Source organism: Gymnoscopelus microlampas (assembly GCF_963454915.1).
Source record: "Gymnoscopelus microlampas genome assembly, chromosome: 21".
Lineage (NCBI taxonomy): Eukaryota > Metazoa > Chordata > Actinopteri > Myctophiformes > Myctophidae > Gymnoscopelus > Gymnoscopelus microlampas.
This window is the reverse complement of record NC_139958.1, coordinates 7,630,899-7,650,105: the sequence shown is the minus strand read 5'-3', so window position 1 is coordinate 7,650,105 and position 19,207 is coordinate 7,630,899. Positions and strand designations below refer to the sequence as shown.

At 40.0% G+C, this 19,207-nt stretch overlaps 1 protein-coding gene across 1 annotated transcript in view; it reads right to left on the bottom strand.

Moving 5' to 3' along the window:
* Positions 1-6,403, bottom strand: part of scarb2b (scavenger receptor class B, member 2b) — a 38,540-nt gene extending 32,137 nt beyond the window's left edge. Inside the window, exon 1 of the mRNA XM_084047482.1 lies at positions 5,792-6,403. Coding sequence (XP_083903608.1) covers positions 5,792-5,911 — 120 coding nt within the window. The 5' untranslated portion in view covers positions 5,912-6,403. The remainder of the gene's footprint in view (positions 1-5,791) is intronic.
* Between the last annotated feature and the right edge of the window lie 12,804 nt (positions 6,404-19,207).

Genomic DNA, 19,207 nt, shown 5'->3' with positions numbered 1-19,207 from the left:
ATGTAAGCGGGTCATTCTGGATTCTAGGCTAACTGGCATCAGGCTAAAAAAGAGCTAAAGAGCTTTTCCCCCCTCAGACAATTACACACATGAACGAGCTGGCCATGGCAAAAACAAAGCTAGCCAGAGCAAGGCTTGGGAAACGGCATTATTGTTTTCATTTGTAACAATCTTCAGACAACCTCTGGCAGAACTAGAGAAAGTGTGTAAACTCCTTGTAGCGACTATCCTCCCCCATCACCTGCATGTATGTATGTATGTATGTACACCCTCAACCATTACCTACATCAATATATGTGTATGTGTGTGTGTATACCCTCACCCATTACCTCTACGTATGTACACACCAAACAGTTTGAACATGTGCTCTTTCAACGCTTTAAGCTTTCCCACCTGCTGCCAATGTGTCACACGACACCTTGACACATTTTTGTTTTGAGCATAAAGTGGGCCAGGTCACACAAGGTCTTTCCTGAGGTCATGCAAGTTAACCAGCGCTTGTATCAAACATAAAATCCTCTTTTCTATTACAATAGCCATCCGTCGGTCTATTACACAGCAGTACACTTTGCTATTAAGATGACAAAGAAGCTGTGACATTATAATCACTGTAGGCTTAGAACAATTACTTTATGGTGCTGAAACTAGTCAAGAAGATTTTGAGATGCTAGTGGGTGGAAATAATTTGTATCAATGTATTTATATGTATGTATTTATAATGACTTTAAATGGCATAGGCCAGGGGTCTTCAACGTTTTCAGACCAAGGACCCCCTAGCTGAGAGAGGGACCCCCTCTATATTGTATAAAATTGTGTTTCAGATTAAACTTTTTTACTTGGTCTGCTCCGTTTTCCCTCTACACCGACACCTCTTTGCCAAAAATAGCCGATCTACAAGCTCACAACGCCTCGCAGCGCGAGGCGTTGTGAGCGTTGTGAGCGAGGCGTTGTGAGACAGACCCCCTGTTGAAGACCCCTGGTATAGGCTTTTTAAACGTTACTAACGAATAGTTCTTGGGGTCAGGTATAAAAAAGTGATGGCTGGTATAATGTTGGGTGTATATCAGCCAAATTCTTCTAATACAGTACATAATGTGTTATTTGACAATATGTTTGAATATGTTATACATTTACTTTACATCTCTCAGACTGACAATCCAATACTTAAAGGACGACTTCACCACTTTTCAACATATCTTCATATAATAGGTCCTCACTAATAATGCTCATGATAAAATGATACAATTTTTTCCTACTTGGTCTGTGTCTCATAGGAGGGCTGTGGACAGTCCAGAAACCCGTCTACCCGTGACATCATCGTTAGGCAGGATTTTTCCCCCAAAAAAGATTGCAATTTTTTTATTCAGATTTGTATTAAGGCGAGAACAATGGGATCTATTATTGCGTTGCAACTTTCCAGGAATACAAAGCCTGAAGTTTCTATTAGCTTGGATTCCCCATTGATGATGTCACTGGTAGACGGGTTTCTGAACTGTCTACAGCCCTCCTCTGAGACACAGACAGATTAGAAAAAAATTGTACCATTTTATCATGAGCATTAGTGAGGACCTATTATATGAAGATATGTTGAAAAGTGGTGAAGTCGTCCTTTAAGAGGGCAGCAAAGGAAAGAATTTGAGAAATTGAGTTGAATGAGAGGAAAGCCCGGAGAACATCTTGCAGCTGATTAAACATCTTCCAGCCACCCACAGTGCCAACCTGTGTGAGAGAGGACTATAGCAAAAAAAAAGGCTGGGGAATCTGTTTGGGGAATCACCTGGCAGATGGAACAAATTGAAAAAACATCAATCACCCCACATTCTCCCCACGCCCTTCAGCATCTTGATCTAGTCAACAACCATGCACTTCCTTCAACTGCCCACTGTTGTTATTTCTCTCTCTCTCTCTCTCTCTCTCTCTCTCTCTCTCTCTCTCTCTCTCTCTCTCTCTCTCTCTCTCTCTCTCTCTCTCTCTCTCTCTCTCTCTCTCTCTCTCTCTCTCTCTCTCTCTCTCTCTCTCTCTCTCTCTCTCTCTCTCTCTCTCTCTCTCTCTCTCTCTCTCTCTCTCTCTCTCTCTCTCTCTCTCTCTCTCTCTCTCTCTCTCTCTCTCCTCATTATGCAGAATGTCCCATTTCACAAGTTTTCAAATGTACAAAAAACTTTTGAAAATAGCAGATCTACAAGCTCACAATGCGTCGCATCGCAACGCATTGTGAACTTGTAGATCGGCTATTTTCAAATGGCCGAAATGTATATAGGGCTGAAGTGGTTAATGTGTGTTTTGTAATAATAATCAAAATTCAAGTAACTGACCATTTCTAATACATGTAAAATCTTCATGTCTTCTCAACGGCTTTAAACTAAGTGAAAACAGACAGTTCCTATAGTTTCATTCTCCAAGTTAATTCAGGACAGGACGGACAGGGAATGCTTTCTTTCTCGGTCTCTATCCAAGCTTTCACCACTTAAACTCTATATTACTTGGCGTACCTGGCCTTTCTTGGAATTCATGCTATGCTGTCCTCAGTTTGAAGTTGATATAGAACAGGGGTTCTCAAAGTGGGGTCCGGGGAATGAGTTAGTATAGCATAACAATCAGTTTAACCACTTTAACCCTATTACATTGGCTATTTGAAAATAACCAATCTATTGAAAATAACCAATCTACAAGCTCACAACGCGAACCAAAAATGGTTCTATAACAAGTCTCTCTAATAACAACAGATTTTCTTACATCCATTACATGATCAAGTAATATGGACTAATGCATTTAATTGCTCACTTTGACACAATTTAAATCTAAAATGGTGTTTTAGCCTACTGCAGGGGTCTTCAACGTTTTCAGGCCAAGGACCCCCTAGCTGAGAAAGAGATGAAGCAGGGACCCCCTACTCTATATTGTATAAAATTGTGTTTCAGATTAAAGTTTTTTTTTTTACTTAGTCTGCTCTTTTTTCCCTCTACACTTATAGCCTCTTAGCCAAAAATAGCCGATCTACAAGATCTCAACGCCTCACGCTGCGAGGCGTTGAGAGCTTGTAGATCTGCTATTTTCGGCTAATGTTCCCCTCAGAAAAGGAATTCTAGGGTTCAAGTGGTTCATGTAAAAAAACTAAATCCTATCACAGAAAGAAATTGGCGGACCCCCTATAGTAGCTCTGAGGACCCCCTAGGGGTCCCGGACCCCCTGTTGAAGACCCCTGGCCTACTGTATTAGCAACCAAACCCTATAGCTATTAATGCAGTATTCCAGTTAGGCTATCTCTGATGACATAATATGTAGTCAAAGCAAAATCATAAGAATGTGTGACACTGAGACACCCTATTTTAGCTTCACCTCAGGAAACATAATTTCTGATAAACAGCTAAATTACTTTAACATATGACAAGCCACATTATGCCATGCCTGGGCCTGTTATAATGGACTACAAAAACCCATTATAACTCCCATCATCTCTGGTAATGAGCTGCTTTTTAAGCCATGAAGCCACTCCTCCTCAGAGGCATAACCGGAAACACAGCAACAACAGTAGCCATGTGTTCCCATAATATCATAACAACACTGCGACTCGATCAGCTCCACTCCATTGAAAGCAATGCTGGTGACTCTCACTGCCTTTGTATGCAGCAATGTGATTGCATCTGAACTAACAGCTTCATGTTATTTGCAATTCATTGGTCATTTGAAGTCTGTGACACTTTGTATTACCATATAGTAGGCCTATACTATATGTTTGCCAAAATGGGATGGGAGGGAGACATAATGATATGTTATTTCACCTGACCTGCTGGGCTGTATGCATAAGAGTAGGGTATAGGCTAACTAAATATACTTCCAAATCCAGTGGAGTAAAGTAACTAAGTACATTTACTCAAGTACTGTACTTTTACAGTACTTTTCAATACTTTTAGTTCTACTCCACAACATCTCAGAGGCAAATATTGTACTTTTACTCCACTAAAATTGTTTGAAAACGTTGTTACTAGTTACTTTGCAGATATAAATGATTATATTATAAAACATATATACATTAACCACTTCAGCCCTAATTTATACTTAGGCTATTTGAAAATAGCAGATCTACAAGTTCACAACACCTCGCATCATGACTAGTTGTGAGCTTGTAGATCTGCTATTTTCAAACATTTGAGTAGGCCTACTTTCACTTTTGGTATGCTACTTTAAGTATATTTTGATGCCAATACTTTTGTACGTTTACTCAAGTAACATTTTGAACACAGGCCATTTACTAACAGAGTATTTTTATATTGTGGTATTGCTATACTTTTACTTCAATAAAATATCTGAGTAGCGGCCTACTTCTTCCACCACTGGTAATCATGTATTCTCTAACACCACTCAGCAGCAGTGGTGGAAAGTAACGAAGTACATGTACTCAAGTACTGTAATTGGGTACAATTTCAAGGTTATTTTTTTCCCCACTTTACTGGAGTTCGAACTTCGAAGAGTCCGTGCAGCGTGCAGCACAAATCCGATCACACGCACGTGGTGCAGGATCTATTCCTCTGAACCATTGGTTCTCAAAGTGGGGTCCGGGGACCCCCAGGGGTCCTTGGTGGGGTACCAGGGGGTCCCCAGCAAAATGTGTTAAATTTTATACTTGGCTTTTCAAAAATATCAGATCTACAAGCTTGTAGATCTGCTATTTTTCGAAAAATCGTGGAACATTTAGCAAATCTTTCAATATTTTTTTATTTTAAAGCAAATATATTTAACACAGATCTTTTCTTCTGGGGGTCCCTGGCACAAAACATTTTCAGATGGGGGTCCTCGGCCAAATACATCATTTTGGGGGTCCTTGACACGAAAAGGTTTGAGAACCACTGCTCTGAACGCACGCTCAAAGTGCGTGCGTTCAGTTGAGTTGAGTTGAGTTCAGTGTGGGAGGCTATGGGAGGCTATGGGTCCAAATTAGTGATGGGAAATGGTCAGCAGCTGTTCGTAACATAAACAAACAATAGATCATCTATGGTCTGTCTGTGGGTCATGGCTGGGTGCCTGGCACCCCGGGCACCCTATAGGCACCCACTGAAACTCGTGTTTTTCTTTTTTTCCCTCCTTTTGTTGTTCTTCAAAGTTTTGGTTTTCCTGACATTATGGCAAAATCCATGTATTGTGTGAATATTGGCAAAGTTTGCGGTTCATAATGATTGGATAATTTACGTGAACTAAATCACGTGGCACACGTGCAGTTATCCATGCAGGACACGAGAAGAGTGGGCACTTAGTGGCACTAAGGACAAGTGGGCACCTCAATGTAAAAGGTGCTATTTTGTGCAAAATGTTTTTTTTTGTTGTTGTTGAAGATTTGTCATTAGTAATAAAGTATACATAATTTGAACATGCACAGTAGCCCATACATCATTATTAGAAGTTAAAAATTAACCCTTCAACTTCTTGTGTCTGTCCAAAATTATTGGATTTACACGTTTTGTAGCAATTGTTATCCTTATATATTAGACCTTAAATGTCAAATGTTCTATCATGTTCTAATCATGTATACTTTATTAGACTACTTAAGTTGGTTGCATTATGATGCATTGTGAGCTTGTAGATCTGCTATTTTTAAATGGCCGAAATGTAGGCTATAGGGTTGAAGTGGGTAATGTATGTTTTGTAACAATAATCTGTCATTTGTAACTAAGGTTTTCATATAATTGTAATGGAGTAAAAAAGTACAATATTTGCCTCTGAGATGTAGTGGAGTAGAAGTAAAACTTAGTTACTTTAAATTACACCACTTGTAGCCATATGTATTGATTGAACTTACCTTCTTTAAACGGTTGTGCATCACAGTCCTGAAGACCTGAGCCACCCATAAACCAATGCCTACGAAGAGCAGGCTAGCGCAGATGATCCCCACTGTGTACAGAGCACAGGACCTCCTCATCCTGAACACAGCAGAACGACCTAAAAACTAGACTAAATAGAGCTCAATATGTCAAGAGCAAAGACTAGCAAAATGTCTAACAAAAAAAAAAAAAAAAATCCGATTTTTTTTCTTCTAAAAAACAATAATGTAAAAAAAAAAAATGTCTAAAAAAAAATAATGTCTAAAGAAAATTGTCTAAAATGTCTTAACAAAAAAAATGTCAAGAGCAAAGAAGATACAAAGATTTCGCGATAGAGCTTCTTGTCAAGCTCTTAGAGGCACTGGCAGCCTATAACGCTGTTTCCCAATAAGTTTGTCTGCTGAGTTCCCACAGGTCCGTTATTCGCAACAAAGTTGCTGCACTTGACGAAACAGACACAATGAAACAAAAGTTTCGGTTTGCTCTGATCTAACTTCCCCAAGTTACAGCGACGAGCAAATGGGGGGGTATTAGTTTACCCAGCCTATGGTTAATAATCAACTAAACGTCTCTGTAACAGCTCCAGATCCCTGTGCCTGCAGGCTGTTGTAAATGTATAGCTGTATAATGAATGGTGCCACTGCATGGGTGTATTTGTAGGGGGCTTGTGTTGTGTGTCATCGTGGCACATGCTCAGGGACTGCTGTTGATTGGTCGCCTGCTAAACAGCAGTTGACAGGACCTTCAAGTGGTGGGGAAAAGTACTCACATGTTACTTACTTAAGTAAAAGTATCAATACTGCAATGTAGAACTATGTTATTAGGGGTAAAAATCTGGAATTCAAAATTGACAAGAGTAAAAGTACAAAAGTATATTGGCATCAAAATGTACTTAAAGTACCACAAGTAAAAGTAGTCATTATGCAGAATGTCCCATTTCAATGCATTTCAAATATTTTGAAAAAAGCAGATCTACTGTTCAAGCTCACAATGTGTAGCATCAATGGCCAAAATGTAAATAGAGTTGAAGTGGTTAATGTATGTTTTGTAATAATAATTCTAAGTAACTAGTGACTAAAGTTTTCAAATAATTGTAGTGGAGTGAAAGCACAATATTTGTCTCTGAAATGTAGTGAAGTAGAAGTATAGAAAATTGGAAATACTCAAGTAAAGTAAAAAATAACAAAAAAAGTACAGTACTTGAGTAAATGTAGTTAGTTACTTTACACCACTGGTGTTTGGTTTCGCCTGCGTGAATCAGGGCCAAGATGGACGTCATAAAATGCACGATCAGATAAAAATAATAATAATAATAAAAATATAGTAGCCTGTACCACAATATAAAAATACTCTACAAGTCCATTCACATTTAACTTGAGTAGGCTGTAAGTGCAAAGCAAAAGTAGCCTATCAGCATCAATTTATAGGCCTACTTAAAGTTTTCAAATGAAAAAAGTAGTAGGCTATAGCCTAATATTTGCTTCAGAGTGGAGTAGAAGTAAAAGTATTCCAAATTGGATATACTCAATGTGACAGAGCAGCCTCTGATAGACAACCTTTCCAATATCTTCAGCAGTATTCATATTGAAATGTATTCAAATAGTAAAATCAAAAAACAAACAGAACTGGGTTGATGATGTTCTATATTGTCTGAATCAGCTTTGTTTGTGTTCGTTTACGTGCTAAAGAATGACTTCGAGAACTGTTTCACTGTACAATGTAAGTCAATGAGGAGCATATTTTGATTTATCAATTCATATCTAATCAATGGAGCAATTATTTATGATTTCTTGTCCACCTTTGGAGTTACATCATGGCAAGGTAACTACACAACCCAAACCTCTACCAAAGTGGTCTTGCCCTTTAAGTTCTTGAGTTCATGTACTTGGTTACTTTCCACCACTGATTATGTGGAAATGACTTAAAGGGCAAGACCACTTAGGTCGAGGTTTAGGTTGTTTAGTTACCTTGCCATGATGTAACTCCAAAGGTGGACAGGAAACACAAAATAATTGCTCCATTGATTATAAATTGATCATGAGAAGGACACTGAGGGCTTTTTCATCTAAGTATCTATTTGAAAATAAAGCAAAGATAGCCATTGTCCCTTGCTTCCTAAGTTTGTATTGTATACAGTAGACTATGATAAAGGAGATAAGGAAAATGGCATCTGTGTGAAAATGACATGGAGTATTCGGTTTCAGGCTATGGCTGTATATTTACTTGTTTGCTCACATGAACATAATAGACAGTGACCTCTGTCAATTAGTGCATCTCCAGACATTGGACAGTAGTCATTTTTCCATCCAGGTATTTGTTCAACTTTACTGTGTAATATTATAATTATTACACACACACACACACACACACACACACACACACACACACACACACACACACACACACACACACACACACACACACACACACACACACACACACACACACACACACACACACACACACACAGAGAGCATTGACCCTCTTGTTAGTTTCACACCTTGCTCCTCCCTGCCAGTACAAAACAGAAGCTACAGAGAAAAAACACGTGTGAAAACATACCAAAAGTGAAATTATACCAACGATGCATTCACCTAGGACACTTCTCATCTCAAGAACACGCGCACACACACACACACCCACAACCACACCCCCACCTCCACCCCCACCCCCACACCCACGTCAGATATTCAGAGCATTGACCCTCCTGTTGCGAACGCGGCGCAAGTGGAGCTTACTATGAAACCGTGCTCGGGTTGTGTGTGTGTCTGTCTGTCTGTGTGCAGTAGTGTGTGCACTGCCTGTGTGCAGCCGCGCCCCCATGTGACTCACGCTCTCATTGGCTGCTGACAGATCTCAGAGTGCACTACAGTCTGGCTGAAATCCGCCTGCCCCTGGGTGACTAATTACACTCCTCTGAGAGAAATATAGCAGCTACAGTCAATTTCTTCTTGCTATGTTATTTTCGAGCTGCGTTCGCTTCCCGCGTTCGCACGTCTTACTTGTTAGTTTCACGCCTTGCTCCTCCCTGCCAGTACAAAACAGAAGCTACAGAGAAAAAACACGTGTGAAAACATACCAAAAGTGAAATTATACCAACGATGCATTCACCTAGGACACTGTTAAAAGGTTACAGACTTGATAATAATTTGTGTCCTACCATTGTGAAAACAGTAGTTTGTTGATTTTATTACACAGTTTGAAAGTTGTATGAGTCGTCTCAGAATGTAATGCAGTGTATTCAAGTATTTGCATAAGTTATTGGCAAGTTAATTTACATTTGTCCTTTTCGATGAACCCATCCTAACTGATAAACAGATAATCGGCTGGTTGGTTGACCGAAAGCCGCTATGAGATTATCCAAGTAGTAGGTAAAACCGATATGTAATGGTTTAGGCTGTGGAAACCAACTACTGATGAGTTGTATTGATGCTTATCTCTCTGATGGAACTGAATTAACCAGGGAATTCCGTTTCCTTTATACCATTGGCTGCGGCCCTGGTGTCACTATGGTGATGTCAGTTAGTGTCAGTCATATCCATATATGGAGCGGGCTATGTCAATTATGCCCAAATCTGGGACTATGATGTCGGTCCTGGACATATATGGAGTTCCAAGAGGGGTTCTCTGATGTCAGGGCTAGGTATGTTAGGTAGTGTATCTCCTTGTATAGCCGTCTAGGAGAGATTCTATGATGTCAGACTTGGGGAGGTTGGTTGTCTCCATCTATGGGGATCTCTATGGCTCTATGGCTAATGCTGGCAAGTATGCCCTGAATGTTCTTTACACTAACTATTAGGAGCACCAGGCCGCTATTGATCTGCAACCTGGGTAACCAGATCCAGCAAGAAGACCGGTGACTTTTGGTCAACGTTAGGCTCCTCTTCCTAACATGCCATGTGTCTTTTGTTGTGGGAGGAAACCAGAGCACTGGGAGGACACATGAACACAAGGAGAATATCATGCAAACTGCATAACCACTCTAATTGCCTAATTTATCAAAATAGCCAAAATACTACTGCTACGAAGGAATCCATTAAGACCAGGAACGCATCTGTGTCATTTTAGATTTTTTTTTTCTTCATTTCTTATAAATGCAGCTACAACAACGTTTCCTGTTCCTCACTCTTGTGGTCAGATATTCAGAGCATTGTTAGTTTTGTTACACACCTTGCTCCTCCCTGCCAGTAAGAACACTGTGAAGACACATAGAAAAACCACGTGTGAAAACATGCCAAAGGTTCAATTATACCAGCGATGCATTCACCTAGGACACTTCTCATCTCAAGTCAAGAACTAAACGGCATCTTTCTCGCTCTGCAGCGACACACACACACCACGCGCACACACGCACACGCACACACACACACACACACACACACACACACACACACACACACACACACACACACACACGCACACACACACACACACACACACAGTGTCTTTGTGTCTTACTGTACCATTGTGACAACAGTATAGTTTGTTGATTTTATTACACCGTTGCAGTTCGTTAGATGTGTCTCTGAATGTAATGCAATGACATCAAAGTATTTGCATAAGTTATTGCCAAGTTCATTGTCATTGAATCCATCCTAACTATTAGGAGCACCGGGCCGCTATTGATCTGGAACCTGGGGGACCAGATCCAGCAAGAAGACCGGTGAACTTTTTGTCAACTTTAGGCTCCTCTTCCTAACATGCCATGTGTCTTTTGTTGTGGGAAGAAACCAGAGCACTGGGAGGACACATGAACACAAGGAGAATATCATGCAAACTGCATGATAGCCAGTCTAATTGCCTAATTTACCAAAATAGCCAAAACACTACTGCTACTGCTAGGAAGGGGAAGGAGGAATTAAAGTAAACCATAAAGCACTGTTCACTTCTACCCGGGTAGTCTGAGTTAATGTTATTTTATACAGGCCTCTTTGTTTATCCTTATCTGAGTTGTTTCCCCTATCTCAGACAGTCTGTTAATGACGATGATGATTGTAATTTGGAGGATTGGAGGATAAGTCCTGTCTTCTCTTCACATTATCCTTTCCCAGTCACTCACTGGATAGTGTTCACCGGCATGCTTGTCTTAACTCAGAATCATGGGAACAAAAAACATTTGCAAAGAATGGTAAACCCATGTTAAAAATGTGACTATATGGCCCGGACGGTTGGCGTAACCGTCTGGGCACCTAGGCTGGTAACCTAGCCTGACAGTGTGTCGCGGGTTCCACTGCCGAGCCCGATGACCTTTCCTGCATGTCACCCCCACATCTCTCTCCCCATTTCCTGTCAGTCTACTTTCCTATCAATAAAGGCATAAAAAGCCCCCAAAATATCTTAAATACAAATAAAAATGTGACTATATACAAATTAACCTTTGTGCAGGATATGATGCTGTAACATCATCTTGATTGATCTGTAACATGGAGTTCAATATCACTTGTTGACGCGATAGGTCAGGCAATACCAGAACTTTTGCTGCCAATGAGGGCATGTGAAAACGGTCTCTCCCCATTGCTAATCCAGCAAGTTATGCAAATTATTTAGCTGGACAAATTCTGGTACTGTAGTGAAAACGTGGCTTAATATAATGCATCTACATAATGCCAGTGCAAAGGTATCACCTGATGTTAATCAGGAGTACAATAACTGTACAATATAAGTGTCCAAATGTAAGACTCTCAGAGAGAAGAAATTCCAATTAGAAGAAAACAACACTTAAAGGGACAATTCACCCCAAAAATACTTGTTTTCTATTGATTATTATTAGTCACCCCATGGAGACTTGAATTCATGGATATTTTAAAATTTCTGTTGCATTCCTAAGCCATCATTTGATGACCAGTAGACCGGTAGGCAGCGGTTCCGGTAGGAGACACAAAGGAGACACAAAGAGTGATGACCGGAACCGCTGCCGGTCATCAAATTATCGGCTTAGGAATGCGACAAAAACGAAATAATATCCATGAATTCAAGTCTCCATGGGGTGACTAATCTATAGAAAAAAAGTTTTTTTGCGGTGAATTATCCCTTTAATACTGTAAAATCACCTGAGGTGACCAGGAGCAGGATCCTATGTAGAGGTTCTGTCTTGGTGAGAGCAGGTGTTCAAAGACCTCAGAATCAGAATCAGTTTTATCGTCACATCACAGGTTTACAAGGTAAAAAAGTGGGTGAAATTCGTTCGTTCGACCTTCACAGCGTCTCAGCTATGACACCCACAGTTCTCCTAATGTTTTGTCGAGTGGGAGCATAATGCGAGAGTCAAAACACGTCTTTATTTTGATTGGCCTTCAGACAGCCTTCAGGTTCGTATACACGATCTTTTACTTTGGATTTTGGCCACCCAGTAATTCCACAGTGTCAGCCTTGACCATGGTGGGAACTATATCCTCAAACATATCCTGTCTTGGCATATAATAATAATTACTATCTAGGTATTTTGTTCATGGCTATATTTTATCTTTGACGGATGTTAAGGAATTTCTATAGCAGTGGTTCTCAAACCTTTTCATGTCAAGGACCCCTAAATTGATATGCATTTGGCCGCGGATCCCAATCTGAACATGTTTTGTGCCAGGGACCCCCCATACAAGATTTGTGTTAAAATGTTTCAAAAATATTCCAATTGTTAAACATCGGAATTTCTTTTGAAAATAGCATATCTACAAGCTCACAACGCGTCGCAAAGCGACGCGTTGTGAGCTTGTAGATCGGCTATTTTCAAATAGCCAATGTATATCGGGCTCAAGTGGTTAAACTGAATTGAATGCAAAATGAACTAATTTAGCTGGGAACCCCCTGGTAACCCCCCCCCCCCCCACCCCAGGACCACTGGGGGTCCCTGGACCCCACTTAGAGAACCAATGTTCTACACTATGCAGTGATATGCAAGATCCAAATGATACAATGTGTGTATGTATTTGAGTAAATACTCCAACACTTGTGTTTTACTGGTCAGACTGTCTGCTTGAGCTGCTATATTAAGAAGGATGAAACATGATGACACATGATACCTGGATGGGTCAAACTGACCAGTTACTGGACACTTGTGTAACCTGCTGGTCACTAAAGGTCTCTGATTTCAATAAAGATGGGAAAGGGACAGGACATATTACTATTTATTCAGCACTTCGTGTTGAATAAATAGTGACTTACAGATTGGTCCGTCATCTTTGCTCAAAGTGCCTTTTTTCTCGAGAGATTCCACAACACAGACAATTCTTATGGTGAGCACTGAGATATGCTCCAAATTAGGATGGAAAGTCATATCAGAAGTGATTCAATCAAGATTCAAATACTTTATTTGTCACACTCTCATCATACATAAACAGTACAGTACGAGCAGTGAAATATTGTTGAAAAAAATAGTAGGCAATAAAAGGTAAAAGTACAGTATAAACAAAAGTTATAATACAGATCTAAGTTATGTTTAGTATGTAATAAAGTTTAAGAAGCATGGTTGAGTGACCATAATGAATTGCACCTTCAGAGTATAGTGCTGTATATAGGTGAAAGTTGCAGCTCCCCTACTTGTGGTGACAGAGTAACAAAGCAGGACAAAACCTTTGCAATCGTGAACAATTTCCTGTCTCCTTATTTGACTCATCAGGGAATCATTCCAGGTCCACCCAGGCATCCCGATCGCCAGAGAAGAAACATTACATTACTGTAGTGTTCATTGTTCCTCAACAAGGTTAAACTTGCTTGCTTTTCGCAAAACTCTTGCAGACTAATTCACTTTCTTGTTAAAAGAGCCCACAACGAGTAGGACATTTTCCTCGTTGCTAAATGTAGAGTTCTACATTTAGAACACCAATCAACAAACACTAGGAGACGGAGCTGCCGTGTACTTTCTTTACTTGTCCGCTTTCAATAATCAGGTAACACCTGTGTGCACTGGACACTACAATCACCATTGTACATTTCTGCATTTTCTGGCTACCAGGCTGGCCCTGCACATGCAGGTTTTAGGCATTTAGGCTCTTTAGCAAGGCAAATAAGCCAGGTTTCACATCTTAATCATAATCCAGAACCATTAGCTCATTCTCTAAAACTTTCACTGCACAGAACAGAAGAATCTGTGACTGACTGTGTATGTCTCTGTACTGGCATTAACACGTGTAGGTGCCAAAACACACTTTTTGTCAGCTTTATCTGTAAAGATGCTCGTCCCACAACATTAATCTCACTTCCTATTATTATTTGTCCGCTTGAGAATACACGATAGGCTATTCAGGAAACTTGCCGATGACTGATAAACTAACAAACAGAACCCAATGGAAACAAGGAAGGCTGTTGGAAATGGTCCAAGAAAACACCCAACCATATAAGTGGTTTGCACATGGACATTTTTCCCTATGGGTGGTGCTAGAGTAGGGTTCATCTTGCAGAGAGCATGAAGTAAACTCAAAGACAAAGACACACTGATGTTGTTCTCTAAAGCAGAGGTTTTCAACTGGTGGTCCGTGGACCACTGGGTGGTACGTTAAGGTATTTCATGTGGTCCATTCAGTAATGTATAAAGTGAAGATTTAGTTTTTGATCATCATTTTACGTTGTTTTATTTTGAAGAATCTTAGTCATTTGGTATTTGTGTGATATGAGGACAGTGGAATTAAAAACATTATCAGTGGTCATTGGACGAGGAGTTTTCATACACAGTAGAAGCTAAATGTAATTTACCTTTTGTAACGATGTAGGCCATCTCTATGAGAGTGGTATCGCCACACTGGCATACCTGAAGAATATATTATTAGTATTATATAAAAGTATTATGTACAGGGCAAGGTTGGAGTCAGAAAATGACATGAGATTCTGTCCCTAACCACCACCACTATCGCCAAGAAAAGACAGACATGGACCACCTGTAATCATGCCATGGTGAACTATTAGTGGTCCATGGACCACTACTTGATAGCAGTGCACTAATTTCTAAATGTCAATGAAGTCAGTTACTGGGAAGTCTGAGGTCAAGAAATGCCACAGAAAAGGGAGTTAGAATCTCAAGACGGGAAAGTGTCATCGTTATTAGGAAATGTGTTTGCTCACTCATAAATGTTTCAAATCAGTATACATGAGTTTAATATGGAAGGTTGGATACAGTGAGGAACAGATCAGTGGTTGGTTCTCAACCTTTTTTTCACCTCTGGACCACTAGCATATTTCAAGCAATCTTCAAGGGCCACCCCCAAACCACCTAATCTTAGCCCACATATCCCCACCCAACACAACAGTGGTCCACAGGTTGATTCTCAGGCAAGGTGGTGGTTCCTGGTTCACAATCAGTTGAAAACCCCTGCTAAAGGGGCCCATAGAGTCCAGTTTATAAAAATACAAATTAGAACTAATTTATATTTCAGTATCTTTACATTTCTTACAGAGTAATTAGTCTATAGTGAAACAAATCTTTGTCCAGATGACCCGTCTGTCACTGACGTGGCTGATTAGATCAGAATTCCTAGTCAGGTGCAGCCATTGTTATAAACAATCTGCATTATTTATACTTTTTTTGGACACAGCTTTCATTAATTCTTGAAGCCCTATTGTGTGATGTGACATGTACTGATAAACAAGGGGAATGCCATTGTTTGTCAAAACATGCTGGCGCCCTCCCCCTCGCTTTAACACATGCTCAACACACTACCGTATAGCCAAAATGATACATCTATCATTAATAATGGCATTGGTTTTCTTCAATGTTTGGGATGCCTATAGGCTACTGTATACAGAGGAATTTCAACCCTGCTAATTTTATGTGTTTGCTATCTTGGCTATTCTGTTTTTTTAGTTTACTAATCAAGTGACAAAGTGACAAAGTAAATGGTAAGGATGCTTTTTGTGACAAATCTATAAAATAGAGCCATTGTCTCCCCATCAAATGATCTATATTTGCGTATGAAGTGTAGCTTATATAGGCCCTTCTTATATACTGTATATGACATCTGTATTGGCATCCCGGCCAAGACTACTCAGTTTGCGGATCTATGTATTTCTTATTGCGCTGGTTAGTCCACCATATGGGAACTTGGAAGCATGGGTATGGAACCCTTAACCTTAGGAGGAATGTCCGACATTTGACAAATTATGTTTAGCAAAGAACCAAAGAAAGCACATACAGTAGCCTACTGGTTTGTAACTTTAACCCGGGGGTTAGAATCCCCTTTGGTGTGTGGCTTAATGTCCCACTGTGCTGTGAACAAAACAAAAACAATCCAGACGTTTTTCACATGCATGTTGCTTTTATATTTATAGTCCAATAAATTGTGTTTTGTTCAAATGACAGTGTAGCCAAATATAAGCCATGTGAAAAGAATTCTACAAAAAAATAAAAATATAAATAGTTTTCACATCTTGAGAATGAGACAACAAGCAGTTTAGGAATCCTTACACACAATGCAGAATAGGAGTGAGTGTACACTCCGAAAACACAAATTCAGTTTATGAATTTCACAAGACTGCCAGACCATGAATAATAATACATTTTAGGACGGAAGTCATAGGCCATATAAAATCTGCACGCGTGCCACCTTTGGCCCCCGGGCCAGACTTTGGACTTGTCTGCTGTATGATATCAGCCGTCTTAAGGGCCATTCACACTGAGCACTATAACTATAACTATAACGATAAGTATATCGTTCACCATTGTATTTTTTTCCTTTTTTATAGTTGGTGTGAACTCTGCCATTCACTTGACTTATTTGAATATATCTACAAGCTCACAATGTGTCGCATCGCGACGATTTTTTACACATTGTATACATTAAAAAACTTGTGAAATGGGACATTCTGCATAATGGTTACTTTCTACTTTAAGTCAATTTTTACACCAATACTTTTACTCAAGTATGTTTTTTAATACCTTACTTTTACTTGCAACAGAGTATTTCTACATCGCAGTATTGTACATTTGAGTACTTTTTCCACCACTGCCCCCAATGCAACAGGGAATGTCTGTTACACTGTTGCACTCGCCTCACTCAAAATAGGTGTGTTGTCAAAGTCAGAATTATTACCAATGGCCGACACACAAGTCACGTGAGCTGCTCTGATCCTGAGTGGGAATCAGCCCTTAAATCATTCCTATACCACACCTCTATGACCCCTGTTAACCCTTCGCTCTGCCACCAGAGAAGTTATACGCCAGACTGAAGCAATAGTGTCCAGGTTTTGCACATTCAAGACTTGGTAAATCACACAATTGTACTAAAGGGAAACATTATTGCTGTAATATCATCACATGGTGAGTCATTTAATTCAATAAAAAAGATTGGAGTTAAAAAAGAGATAGTTCACCCCCAAAATTACTTTTTTTTCCAAATGATTAGTCACCCCATGGAGATTTGAATTCATGGAAATGTTTTTGTTTTTTCCACACATACCTAGATTACCCACAGTGCCCTATGGTTCTGCACCATAACAATGTGAACACCAAAGAAGGCCAAAGCATACCAATACTGGTGCACTTGCCAAATGGGTTTTGTGTGACTACTGTAAGTATACATTTGTTTTAAAGAGATAGTTCACCCAAAAGAATTCAAAGATATGTTTTTGTTTTTGTCGAATTCCTAAGCCAATAATTTGATTACCAGCGGACCGGTAGGCAGCGGTTCCGGTAGGAGACACAAAGGAGACTCTTTGCGTCTCCTGCCGGAACTGCTGCCGGTCATCAAAATTATTGGCTTAGGAATATGCGACAAAAACAAAACAATATCCATGAATTCAAGTCTCCATGGGGTGATCTTAATACCAAATGGGAGAATTTTGAAAACTATGCTATGTCCTTATGGAGCACATCCTTGGCTCATGATCAAGGCCACAGTGGCAGTAGTGGCAACACTGCTTGAGGAGGACAAAACATGCAAGGGTAGTTGATAAGAACTGTACTGATAACCTTTTAACAGAAACTACATGAAATGAATAAAACCCTGTCAATGGGAAACATGCCAAAAAAAGGGGTGGGGGAGACAGTTCAACATCAAAGATAGGGTAAGTGAGATACTTGGTTAAAATAAGTGTTAAATAGCTCTATATTCTGATAGTACTCATTGCTATAGAGTGTTTGTTCAGTAAAAGGAGTCTCCCATGGCCATGTCTCTCCAGCTCTTTATTAAACAGAAAATACATTTTCAGTACTCTCTCCTGATTGGCTTAAAGTTTGTTTCTGAAAATGTTCTATATTCTGTTTACTAAAGAGCTGGAGAGACCCCTGTGACCGAACAAACGCTCTGTAGCAATGATTATTATCAGAATATAGTACTTTAACCTTTTAACAAAACAAAAGAAATACTAAACAATATCACTTTCCCTACCTTTAACATTAAGATTTGTTTGGCATAATTATAACAAATGTCTATTAATGTACCCTCAAATCCTACAAAAATATCTGTCTATACAAAACTATGATCCACTCAAACAGTGGAATGCGCTAAAATTGACAGTTATTAGGATAACATTACAAAATATGAAAAACAATAACTATATTTTATTTAGTTTTAGAAGAAATAGGTGGAACTGTACAATAGTTATGCTAAAGTCAAATGAGAGAGAGTGGGGTCAGAGATGGTGGGTCAGAAGAACGGCAAAGCGTCCTCCTGCAACTTTATTTTACATCAGTGGTTCTCAACCAGTGGTCCGGGGACAACCAGTGGTCCTTGAAGGGGTACCAGGGGGTCCCCAGCTAAATGAGTTAATATAGTGTGGCTATTCAAAAATAGCAGATCTACAAGCTCATAGCGCCGCGCTATGAGCTTGTAGATCTGCTATTTTTGAAAAATCCCTGGCACAAAATATTTTTGAGATGGGGGGTCCGCAGCCAAATTACAATTTTGGGTGGTCCTTGACATGAAAAAGGTTGAAAACCACTGTTTTACATTGATGTGAAAACATGTGAATGTATTAACCCCATGACTGTCCTGACTGTGAACTTGGCTGACCTTGATCAGTGGCAAGGCCACTGAGACGTGCCGAAGCCACTGGTGCACCAAAAAGTGTTTACAAGATAAGTTACTGCAGGCCAAGTAGACAGGAACTTAGCTAAACTTTCTCAACTTTCTGTTAGGGTGCGCCCAGCACGGCCCGCCACAGCCCAACACCAGAGATGACAAAAGAGGATAAACAGCGTCTGACCTAGGATGACCAGAGAGGACACTACGTCTGACCTGAAATGACAGAGAAGTTACAGCCAACGCCTTGGGGAGAGGGGAGTCACATAGGCAGGCGACGCCAATAGACCATATTCACACGGCGGCCATTTTGGAATTTAACATTGAAAGTGCCACCCCGTTGCCGTGGCAACCGGGGTGAATATGGTCTATTGCTGCTTGTCCTGCTCACTCCCCTCCCACAAGGCAGTCTCAAAACGCCGGGGGTAAAAATGACCCTATACACGCTCT